The sequence below is a fragment of the Loxodonta africana genome, chromosome 7, assembly GCF_030014295.1.
Source record: "Loxodonta africana isolate mLoxAfr1 chromosome 7, mLoxAfr1.hap2, whole genome shotgun sequence".
In the NCBI taxonomy this organism is placed as follows: domain Eukaryota; kingdom Metazoa; phylum Chordata; class Mammalia; order Proboscidea; family Elephantidae; genus Loxodonta; species Loxodonta africana.
The window spans coordinates 3,088,549-3,101,194 of NC_087348.1; the positions used below are offsets into that span (position 1 = coordinate 3,088,549).

General features: G+C 45.4%; 1 protein-coding gene across 9 annotated transcripts in view; it reads right to left on the reverse strand.

Annotated features, from left to right (window-relative positions):
* NAP1L4 (nucleosome assembly protein 1 like 4) overlaps window positions 1-12,646 on the reverse strand; it is a 46,601-nt gene that overhangs the window by 14,250 nt on the left and 19,705 nt on the right. For all 9 annotated transcript variants that reach the window (XR_010322370.1, XM_064287598.1, XM_064287599.1 and 6 more), the window contains 3 exons: window positions 9,010-9,081; window positions 3,318-3,457; window positions 1,982-2,127 (listed from right to left, as the gene is read on the reverse strand). Coding sequence is in view for 8 of the 9 variants with exons in the window: in XM_064287598.1 (XP_064143668.1) it covers window positions 1,982-2,127; window positions 3,318-3,457; window positions 9,010-9,081 (358 nt within the window). In the remaining variant the exon portion in view is untranslated. The remainder of the gene's footprint in view (window positions 1-1,981; window positions 2,128-3,317; window positions 3,458-9,009; window positions 9,082-12,646) is intronic.

Here is a 12,646-nt window from a genome sequence, read left to right on the forward strand (position 1 = left end):
TCTTGTGGACGTTCTCTGATTTTCTTCAGTTTCAGCTTGAACTTGCATACGAGCAATTGATGGTCTGTTCCAAAGTCCGCCCTGGCCTTGTTCTGACTGATAATATTGAGCTTTTCCATCGTCTCCACAGATGTAGTCACTTTGATTCCTGTGTGTTCCATCTGGTGAGGTTCATGTCTATAGTCACTGTTTATGCTGGTGAAAGAAGGTATTTGCAATGAAGAAGTCGTTGGTCTTGCAAAATTCTATCGTGTGATCTCCAGCATTGTTTCTATCACCAAGGCCATATTTTCCAACTACTGACCCTTCTTAGTTTCCAACTTTCACATTCCAATTGCCAGTAATTATCAATGCATCCCGACTGCATGTTTGATTAATTTCAGACTGCAGAAGCTGACAAAAGTCTTGAATTTCTTCATCTTTGGCCTTAGTGGCTAGTGCGTACATTTAAGTAACAGTTGTATTAACTGGTCTTCCTTGTGGGCGTATGGATACTATCCTATCACTGACAGCATTGTACTCCAGGAGAGACCTTGAAATGTTCTTTTGGACTATGAATGCAACACCATACCTCCTCAAGCTGTCGTTCCCGGCATAGTAGGCTATATGACTGTCCCATTCAAAATGGCCAATACCAATCTATTTCATCTCACAAATGCCTAGGATATCGACGTTTATGCATTCCATCTCATTTTTGACCATTTCCTAGATTGAAACTTTGTACATTCCAGGTTCTGATCATTAATGGATGTTTACAGCTGTTTTTTCTCATGTTGAGTTGTGCCACATCAGCAAATGAAGGTCTGAAAGCTTTACTTCCCCACTGCCATCCTTTTTTATGAATGACCCAAACATTAACTAATTCTCTGTAGCAGGGCTGTCATTTTTTTTGTTTCAAACTATGTTTTTGTCCATGGAAAATACTGAGAAAGTGTTTTTCCCCCTCACATTCGTTATTTCAGCACTGCAGAATCTGGCCTCAGCATTCCTTCATGATCAGAAAATTCTGTCAAGACTCCCAAGTGACCGACTCTCAAAATTATTTGCTCAGGCTTTACCAGCTCAAAGGTCCCATCTTCATTTTGACATAGAAATGAGAAATAATAAAGAAGCAGGAGTAATAGGGACATAAAGGGAAAAATACTCTGAAGCTTTCAAGATACGATTCTGATCCAAGTCTTTAAAAAATGGAAATCTAGCTACTTTCGTTTTCTTTGTCAAAATAGAAATTTCAAGGGAGTTCCTGAGTGGCACAAACAGTTGAACAGTTACTACTGGCCGACAGGCTGATGGTTTGGACCCACCCAGAGGCACCTCAGAAGTTAGGCCTGGTGATCCGCTTCCAAAAGGTCACAGCCTTGAAAGCCCTATGGGGCACAGTTTTACTCTGACACACATGGGGTCCCGGTGAGTTGGAAGTGACTTCACGGCAAGTAACAACAATTCTCTTTCCACAATGCACAAACAAGGAAAGGGGACAATATAAAAACCCTAAAAAACCTAGTATTCTGTCAAATGGAGCATAATAAACAACAGGCTCTGAGGGAAACATGGTAAGATCATTCGAACGCCATTCACCAGCAACAGAAAAACCGACGTGGATCCACTGAGGACAAACTCTCCAGGCTGGGTTGGGGGCTGAAGCCCAGGCGTGTGTGGACATGCTGGCTGTGAAGCCTGGAGCCTGCTGAGGAGAGCACAGGAAGTGTCTGCTGGGGCTGGGAGGACTCTCCAGGATCCAGGTGTGGGACAGGCCAGTGGAGTGCTCACTTCAGGTTCCCTTTCCCGCTGAAGATGACAGCGTTCCTCCTACAAGCCCACCCCTGCACCTTAGCTGCTCAACACACCAGGGTTGCGACAGGCATCCTCCCCACTGACCACAAACAGGACTCAACTCTCGGGAGAGAGCTGTGAATCTATCAGGTCAGTGAGGTCATTCTACATGAGTACATAATCAACACCAACAAGCCAATCGACATACCTTTCAGAGGACTGAAGAAGTTGAAAAATGAGTCATTGGGTACTTGTTTGGTGATTGTTCTAACAGTGCCTCGACCCTTGTGTTTCTGCTTTTTCTTGATGGTTTTAACTGTGACGTTTTTCCCTTTCTTCCAGTCAATAGTACACCTACAAAGTACAGCAAAAAGCAATCACAGACACACAGCTCCACGGGAAAAATCCATTACAAGTGCACACAGAAAGCAAATCACACCTCTATGAAAAACCTGGGGAATTTAAAAAACAAAAAAAAAAAAACAACCTGCAAACTGAGCAAATCCTCTGCAGAGCCCCACAACCATCTTTGAAGGTCGCCTAAAGGTCAGTGAAAGGGAAATCCCTGGTCTCCTACCACCTGGGTGGGGCTCACGCCTTAGCCTCCTAGAACTGCAGTGGCATTCCTTTCCTAAGATACCTCATCAGTGCACTGATGGGTGCCTTCTGTGACAGAGCACAGTCCAGTCTGGGCCACAGGAGAACCCGGTACTCACCACCCTGGCACCAACCCCAGACAGCACTTTGAGCCAACCACTCATGCGCCCTGAATTCTCAAGGCAACTGGGTAAGCAGTACAAGTCAGAGAAAGGAAACTGGTGACCAGTTCAAACCAACCCACACCCACGTTCGGCCAAGGGGTCTTGGACTCCAGGAACACCTGGTAGCATCTGAACTGTACCTGCTCGAGAAGACCCTGCGCCTTTGTTACATGATACCCAGCCCTGGGAATGATCTTTCAAAATGATCTAGCCATTCGCATCCAGCAGGAGCCCAACAGCGTTCTGAGTCACATAAAGGGGGGCTTCCTCAGGTAAGTGCTCGGTTCCAGTGAGTGAGCACAACTGCTTCAATTCAAGGATAAAACCCCCCAACAGTCTCAAGTCAACCAAGGGGAATAATTCTAAACTCACGCTCTCTCCCTGGTCATCGATAGAGACTGAAAGCACTGAGGTGCTGGGCTGTGATTCAAAGAGCAATTCAACAACCCCACCAATTTCTGAAGCACCAGCTCCTGCATTTATTCAAGTATTTATCTGCCGGGGGTGACCTATCAGGTCAATGATCAGAACTTCTTCATTTCCGGTGTCCAAGGAACATACAACTTGATTGTCTCATTAAAACAAGGACACCAGACCACTCTCTCAAACCTTCACACATGACATGTAAAGCTGTGCACCAGAGGGGGCCCCAGATGGAGACTACTTGATTTAAATTTTTGTCTATAAGACATTTTGCTTTACTCCTATATTCTATTCCACTTGTAAAGTTCTAAAATCATTTCTTGGTTTTGTTTCAGGAAAAAGAAAATGCTGTATTCTTACCCGTCACAGTCAACAATTTCAGGGCCTTCAAAGGAAAAGGGATCAGCCTTGTCAGGCTCCGACTTCATCTTGTATGTCTTTGTCAGGACTGAATTGGTGAAGTAGTCATTCGGTTCAAAGTGGAACTCTAATACAAAAGACTAAAAACAAAAGCTCATGGTCAGCACCACCTGAAAAGTAAAAATAATGAGTGACATAGTTCACGAACCACCTGGTATCAACTGGAAACGGGCTCTTCTCCAAGCACGGAGTCATTAGCTCAGACCACGTACTGAGAACCTCTTTACTATAAAAAGCATCACCACAAAGTTAAAAAAAAAAGGTGACAGGCTGAGAAAAAATCTTTTAACACTTAAGCCCACCAATGGGGGAGCATGTCTCCCATTCTGGATCCCCCCCCCGCCCCATAAGGCCAAGTTCTCATGAGACATCCTAGGGTATCTGCTGCCCAGCCCCCAACAATCAGACAATCAGACTGGGGCATCGAGGAGGAGAATCTGGATACCAGGGGCCCAGGCCCCTCTTCGCCCTTCCTCTTAGGACTCAGCCAGTCAAGCTTTTGCTTTCTCTGCTGCCAGTGAACACGGCAAGCTGTGTGGAAGCAGGAAGGAGGAAAGGGAAGCATATATGCTGGGCCTCCTCAAAGCTCAACAAGGACCACAAGTCAACCCTTCATTTACACAGCACTCTACAAGTCTGAAAAAATAAAGAGGATGTAGACAGAGTACGTGTCATTTGCTGGGTACCTGTGGGGCAGATTCTGAGTCCTGTACCAACCTCACCACAGTTGCTACGTTTGAATTGATTATTATGTCAATCCGTTTTGTCTCAGGTCGGTCTTCCTTTCTATTGCTGACCCTTACTTTACCAAGTCAAGCATGATGTCCTTCTCCAGGTACTGGTATCCCTGATAACATATCCAAAGTATGTGACATGAAGTCTCGCCATCCTTGCTTGTAAGGAACATTCTGGCTGTACTTCTTCCAAGACAGACTTTTCGTTCTTCTGGCAGTTCATGGTATATTCAACATTCTTCGCCAACAACATAATTCGAAGGCATCGATTCTTCTTTGGTCTTCTGTATTCATGGTCCAGCTTTCACATGCATATGAGGCGACTGAAGATACTATGGCTTGGATCAGATGCACCTTAGTCCTCAAAGTGACATCTCTGCTTTTTAACACTTTAAAGAGGTCTTCTGTAGCAGATTTGCCCAAGGCAAATACATCATTTGACTTCTTGACTGCTCTTTCCATGGGCGTTGACTGTAGATCCAGGTAAAATGAAATCCTTGATAACTTCAATCTTTTCTCCGTTTATCATGACGCTGCTTAATTTGTTATGATCCACACAATCGAATGCCTTTGCATAGTTAATAAAAAACAGGTAAACATCTTTCCCCAATTTGTTGTACTGTGGTGGCTTTCATGTTGCTATGATGCTGGAAGCTATGCTACTGTATTCAAATACCAGTAGGATCACCTATGGCGGAAAGGTTTCAGCCGAGCTTCCACACTAAGACAGACCAGGAAGGAGGATGGCGCAGAACCGGGCAGTGTTTCGTTCTGTTGTACACAGGGTCGCTATGACTTGCAACCAACTTGATGGCACCTAACAACAACAAACATCTTATTGATATTTTCTGCTTTTAGCCAAGATCCATCTGACATCAACAATGATATCCCTCGTTCCACGTCCTCTTCTGAACGTGGCTTGAATTTCTGGCAATTCCTTATCAATGTATTGCCGCTACTGTTTTTGAGTGATCATCAGCAAAAAGTCACCTGCGTTGTGATCAATAATAATGTTGTCTGATAACGTCCACACTCTGCTGGGATCACCTTTCTTTGGAGTGGGCACAAATGTGGATCTCTTCCAGTCAGCTGGCCAGGTAGCTGTCTTCCAAATTTCTTCAAAGAGATGAGTGAGCATTTCCAGAGTTGCATTTGTTTGATGAAACATCTCAAGTGGTATTCTCTCAATTCCTGAAGCCTTGTTTTTCGCCAATGCCTTCAGTGCAGCTTGGACTTCTTCAATACCACCAGTTCTTGATCATTTCCTACCTCCTGAAATGGTTGAATGTCGACAAATTCTTTTTGGTACAGTGACTGTGTGTATTCCTTCCATCTTCTTTTGATGCTTCCTGCGTTATTCAATATTTTCCCCATAGGATCCTTCAATATTGCAACTTGACGCTTGAATTTTTTCTTCAGTTCTTTCAGCTCGAGAAATGCCAAGTGTGTTCTTCCCTTTCGGTTTTCTATCTCCAGGTCTTTGCGCTATTCATTATAATACTTTACTTTGTCCTTTGGAGCTGCCCTTTGAAATCTTCTGTTCAGTTTTTTTTTACTTCATCTCTTCCTTTTGCCTTAGCTACTTGATGTTCTAGAGCAAGTTTCAGAATCTCTCCTGACATCCCTTTTGGTTTTCTTTCTTTCCTTTTACTTTTTGTAGCTACAGATGAAAACCACCAACAAACAAGAAGGTATGTGTGCTCACTAGTAACTGTTATGGAAAGTAAAACGAGATTCTTTTGGGGTAAAATTCAGAAGAAATATGTAGTACTGGCAAGTATTCTGGGAAACTATGTGTACTCACATACTGAGAATAGCTTTATAATGGACAAACTTGGCAATATGCTAAAGCTTAAAAAGAAGGTACATTCTCTGACTCAACGATGCTAATCTGAGGAATTTGTCCTAAAGAAAATACCTGGGCAAATGGATCAACACATACAAAGACATTCACCTAACCTACTTATGAACAAGAAGGGGGTCTGGGTTAAGTAAATTATAGACAATATTGTGGAGACAAGACTGACTGGGTCCAGATGGCCTGGGTTCAAATCCCAGTTCTGCGCTAGGCGCTGTGTGATTTGGGGAAGTTATCCAATGTTTCTGTGCCTTAGTTTCCTCATTTGTAAAACAAAAATAACAGTTACTTCCTTTCTCCATGACTTGAGAATTCATCTATGGAAACACTTACCAGAGTTAGGTTCACAGGCAATGCTTGCTAAATGTTGGGTATTTTTATTTTAATGGTATAACCATCAACTGGAAAACAATTTCAAAGAGATTTAAAAAATGTTCAGAATGTTCGAAATCTCAAAAAAAAAAAAAAAAACCCACACACATACATCCAACAGTCATAAAGACACAGTAAGAGCCCAATGTCACTGGTAATAAAGAAACATAAAATGAGATGTCATTTCTGCCTGGCAGGAGACCAGGAGACGGTCCCACGAATGCTCTCCAGAGATGGAGCCCACGCAATCAAAGGTGACAACTGCAGAGTGGGGGGACAGGAATGTGGGATTCCCTGCATTACTGCTGTAAGGTTCTCTAAGTGTGAAGTCATTTCAAAACAGGAAGTTTAAAAAACACACTATTACCATTAACAAAAAAGGGAGTGTAAAAATACACTGCCCACAGAAATGTAAACTGAACAAGCTTTTGGCCTTAAAATGTTCGTTTCCTTTGATCCAGTAAATACAGTAAAAGAAATCTAGACTAAAGAAACCACCGGCAGTGTAATCAAAAATTTGGGTTCAGGTATCCTCATCATGACGTAGTTACTCAGAAGAAGGGGTGGCGTGTTTAGGGAATGTTATTCAAGAAGTAAGACAGTTCACAGCCAACGGCTGCACTAACAACTCTTTTCCCCCAAGCAAAGTTTATGTTAGTCAAGTGGGAAAAGCAGTATCAACTGTATGTGCGCCATGATTCCAATTTTCTAAAACACAGAGGCACACAGAAGACAAAGACAGGTGAAATCAAGGCCATGGCACCTGTAGTGACAAAAAAAGAGATGCCCAGAACCCTGACACATGATGCTGTACACACATCGGCCTGCCTCACCTCTGAACTGAGGAGACTCTGCTTCATTTTTCTTTATAGATTTAATGTCTTGTATGTTTCATGGTAATTTAAGAAGGACAAAGATTACAAGGGAATGCACTAAGCTGTTAACAGCTATTTCTAGAAAAAGGCGATCTTGTATGATGTTCTTTACATGTTCCCGTATATCCCAGATTTTCCATAACAACCATACAACTTTTCACAGTAGGGGAGGATAAACCTCAACAATAAACCAAGGTCACTGGCCCAGGTTCTACAACTACGACTCTGTCCTTTGTCTAGGAGTGATCGTGAGGGATGGAGGAAAACAGACGACGCACGTGCAGGCTGAGGAGGGAAGAAATACGGGCCCAGAAAAACCAGCCAACAGATGTCCGGTAAGAGCAAAGAAGAAAAAAAAAGAATTGCTCCAAAGAGGAAAAAGGGCCAGTAAACTGAGGCTGATGGGTCACAGGTGAGAAAGGAGGGTGAGGAAAACCACACGCAATCTCAGAACACATACATACGCATATAACACACATGGGGGCACAAACAGAAGGGAATTCACACCAAGCAAGCAAACGATGCACCTGCGCCCACAAGCCTCTAGGGGGAGCTCTGGTACAGCTGAGCACATGCTAAGGGTGGTCGCCAGAGGAGCGACTGCCACAACCAAGTGGAGGGGAAGGAGAGGGCGCCCCCTTTAGGCAGAGCTGGATCTTGGCCCCCAAAAGGCCTCTCGGCCTGTGGTAGGCTCAGTGCAGGCTCCCATCTCACCCAGAGGGTCGGAAGAGTGCTACCGTAGGTACTGGAGCAAACAGGAAAATCTCCCATCAGATAGTGCCTATGGGCCTGGGAGTAAGAGAGGCCCCACTCACACGGGCCTTCATCTGCTAGCCAGGGATCTGGAGCCAAGACACAGAAGGGAGAAGAGACCTTCAGTCTCAGCCACCCCCCACCCCAACCCTAACCCAAAGCCAACTCACAGGACTTTGTCTCCAAGACCTAAAAGCGGTTGCCACAGTCAGCCAGTTGCCTGTCTTCTGAAACACTGTCACACCGGAACGCAACCCGTTACCAACACCAGGCTACCTGGTTACAAGCAGCGCTGCCAGCAAAGACCAGAGCACCCCTGAGCACTTGAGCTCAGCGAAGACGATGCTCTAGGCGTCATCTCTTCACAGACACCAGGACCAGCTTAGGTCAAACAGGTTTTACTAAGTGGCAGGCAGGTACTCCCCACTAACACACGACTGGTACACGTTGTACCCAGGTTTTTGAAAGACGCTTCACCAATCAGTCACGGTAGGAAAACATTTCTGAATCCTACCTACCTGCAATTACTTCTTCACGGTAAAACCCTGGATTCCTGTTAAATGTGCTGCTCGCAATTGCATAGGCACCGCCCATCTTTCAAACCTTCTTTTTTTTTTTTTACACCCCCAGAGCCTCGTAAACGTCTAAGACACTCAGGAAGACTCTGCTCTTGTCCCAGCTGATGACAGGAAACAAACTTGAAGCTCACAGGTGCTACGTGGACAGCAGAACGGCGAGGAGTCAGGCCTCCTGGAGCTGCTGCTAACTGGCTCGTGGCCTTGGGACAGTGACTCGGTCTGACTGGCTCCTCCAGCACACGACTAGGAGGAGACATTAGGTCAGTCAGTCAGTGCTGGGGCCCAGGCCAGGTGTTGCTAACTCTCGGGGGAGCAGTCCTGGCTCAAGTCAACCCAGAAACGGTTGACAGGGTTTGATGTCTTGCCCCTGACTCAAAGCCCCTTGATTTCACTGGCCTGACCCATCTGACGCCAACCAGGGCCAACCATCACTTATACTCGGCTAAAATATTCAGTACTCACCATAGGCTGTCCAGGATCTGAAAATTTCACTTTAATATCCTGCAGGTGCTTCAAGATCGGTTCATCATATTCCTAATCGCAAAAGGGGAAAAAAACATAAACAAATAACCTACATCTCCTCATTGAATTACTGCTGCATATACTCCCAGATGTGGGACACTTAGCCCTGTGGGAATTCTGTCCCTGCCAAGTAAAAACTTCCAGGAACCCACACCAAACCTGCTCACCAGCTACCAGTCTCAGAGTGGCAGAAAAGAGGTGACAGCTGCCAGCTTCTATGATATGGACAACATTGTCCCAGTAATGACAGCACCTTCAACGCCTACATGCCTACAACGTGGGGGGCGAGAGCCCTGATCGCTTCCCAACCCCCTCGCTGAAGTCAGAAATGTTAAATATCAGTAGACTATCTTCTGAACTTCTACAGTCAAGAGCATGGAGTCTGGAAACCAGAAGAGATGGTTAGATCGGCTACTAACCCTGACGGCCAATTCCCCCACTTGTGGCAGTAATGCCCCAAATCCTGAGTACATATCATTAACCACTTTCTCAAGAACATGGATTAAGGGTGTCTGAGACAGTTGGAACGTACGACACAAGGGCACCACAACGATGGATGTGTGCTCTTACAGTGACCAGTATTTAAACTCGGAATTTCTCAATACCTGTGGTTTTAGAAAGTCCAAGTGAGAAAAACTAGAAGAGGAGACACAAGACTAGGATTCCAGCCATAGGACACTAGCTATGACGGCTTCATTTATAAGACAGTTTCTGCTTTATACCTCGATGTCTGCAGACTCAACCTTAAGATTTCCTGAGGCTCTCCTGAGTTCTAAGAATTCTGGTAACTGTCAACTTCCTGATTTTAAGTTCTTTTGAGATTATAAAACAGCAACAACAAAAAAATACCTAGTGGTCTCTAGACAACAAAGACGGTTTTTTTTTAAAAGGCTACACTTCAGTAGGGAATGTCAAATCCTAAATTCCGTAACTGGAAAGCACTTGGCTTTAACGGAATACACATGACTGGCTGGGTACACATGCCTAGTCTGAATTTGTCTCAATGAATATTACCACAAGGTCTGTTCTCCAGATACTCGCACAGCACCTGGACAGACCTCACTGATCGGGATTTTCTCCACATGCACAGACCCACCATTCCATCCTTAATTCCATCAACCAGCCGTGAACCTTGAGGAAAGAGAAACTCTCTAGGCCCCACGGTATAATGTAGCACACAACAATTCAAAGACACTCAAAGCCGAGCATCCAAAAGCCCGACACTGCAAACATCTTAGGGACTTAGCTCATAAACCTGGTACCCCCAATGTGAACACTCTACTTGCAGGAACATATTTTGACTATGCTCAAAAGTGAAACCGAAGGACCTAGAGTCGATTTTGTCTTTGGGATTTAACACTTGACCAAAACGGAACCCACTACCCATTATTTGCTAACAGTTACCAACAATGTAAACGACACCCCACGAATGTATGCACTGAGTACTCTACACGTGCCAGTGGACCTTTAAGACGAAAAGCACACAACACTTCACAGCAGGAACACAAGTATGGGAGCTGGGGAGAACTAAGAGACACGTCGTTAGAGTATGACCGACCGCGCCACTCTGGAGTGCCAATGCAGGGCCCGTAACTAAGCAGTGACGCCCATCCCTCGGCTACTGAACACCCGGCTGGGCAGCTAGGTGTGCAGGAAAATGATTAACATCAAGAGCCAGGTTACTCGGTCAAGTCACCAGGCCCTAACTCTGACAAATAAAACCCACAAACACATCTACAACCTTGTTACTCCAAGTGCAGAGGTGCCACCTCGGCCTCACCTGGGGTAAAAAAAAAAAAATTTTTTTTTCATGTTAGAAATGCAGGGCCCCAGGTGGCCCAGCCCCAACACACCTGCTTTCCTTCCTACCAGTTCCGCGGGTGGCGCCCTGGCGTTTTGGTTCTGCACTCACCCATATGACAGCTCTTTCGCCTGCTCTCTAGGCTGGGGGTTTTCAACTCTTGTGGCACCTCAGGCTCACTGGAGGAGCTCCAAAAACACTGATGCCTCGGCACCCCCCACCACCCCAAAATTTTGGTGACTTGGTCTGAGGGTGAGGGGGCACTAATGCCACCATTTACTTCTCCAAGTTCTGGTGGTGCTTCACATATACAGTTAGGGTCGTTCCCCTGGTCTATATAGTTCTGACCTGTGGCGTTTTTTTAAAAGTGGAGCTGCATCTTCTTAAATCTCACTTTTTTACACAAAAAAGAAGCCCACATCAGAACAGTGCATACTAACTCACGTTTTTCAGATACCTCCCCAGTCTCAAAGGTAAATAACAAAATACATCACTCATGCCACACATTCTTAAGTGCAGCAGAGGCGGCCAGGGGATAAAGTGCCGAAACCTTTAAAAATGCACTTCTAGAATCCCGGCGGTCATGGTCCCCAAACCTTCTGTTGGCCCAGGACAGGAACCATTCCCGAAGACAACTCATCAGACATGGAAGGGACTGGACAATGGGTTGGAGAGAGATGCTGATGAAGAGTGAGCTATTTGTATCAGGTGGACACTTGAGACTGTGTTGGCATCCCCTGTCTGGAGGGGAGATGGGAGGGTAGAGAGGGTTGGAAGCTGGCAAAATTGTCACGAAAGGAGAGGCTGGAAGGGCTGACTCATTAGGGAGAGAAAAAATGTGAGTATGGAGTAATGTGTATATAAACTTATATGTGACAGACTTGATTTGTAAATGTTCACTTGAAGCTCAATTAAAAAAAAAAAAACCAAAAACGCACTTCTATCTCCAAGCTGCCCCGAGAAACACCAAGCTAGCACAGCCGGAGGTCCGCATGGCCCGGGAGCTCACCCCAATGTAGAGGTGACCATCTCTCGGGGTTTCTGAGCAACTAAAACTAGGTCACCGGTGAGACTTAGGGCAGGGCCTAATTCGGCGTTCCAGAAACTTCTCCTGAAACTCAGTTCAGGGAAGTCAAATTTGCTACCTTTTAAGTGGTCCACCATTTCATTGTAAAAAAGACAAGATACAAACAGAAAGGCTGGCTATTCTCCCTCCTTTTTAAATAGAGATTTTCCCAAGGGAAGAGATGAGAAAGTATTAGCAACTTGTTACATATTTCTGCAACGTGCAAGGTTGCAGAGCAGACCCATTTGATTAAAAATACAAAACAAGTGAGAAGTGAAAGTGTGTATCTGTGCACATATCTATACATACAGGTAGAGGCGCACACACACACTTTTCACCGTGAATGCTCCCACCCTCCCTGCTTGTCCTCATACCTCCCCGTGTGTTCATGTGTTGCTAAGACAGAGAAGGCATCTTAAGGGACCGAACAGGCTTTCTGGGGTGGAGGCCACAGGCTACCCCTCAAATAATGCCATGGCCCCCTGGCGATCACAGGAGGTGAAAGGATGAAGTTCTGGCCCAAGTTCAGGTGTCAGCTTTCCCACGACAGCTGTCAGCACTGAGGTGCAGGAGATTCGGCAGCCAGGGTTAGAGCAGAACTACACCCTCCCTGTGAGATGGGGCCAGAGTACTGACGGAAGGTCTAGGCCCAAGGCTCCCTTCCCACCCACCTACGAAGAGCCCCCAAGCACCCAGTTAATGAGCTCTCC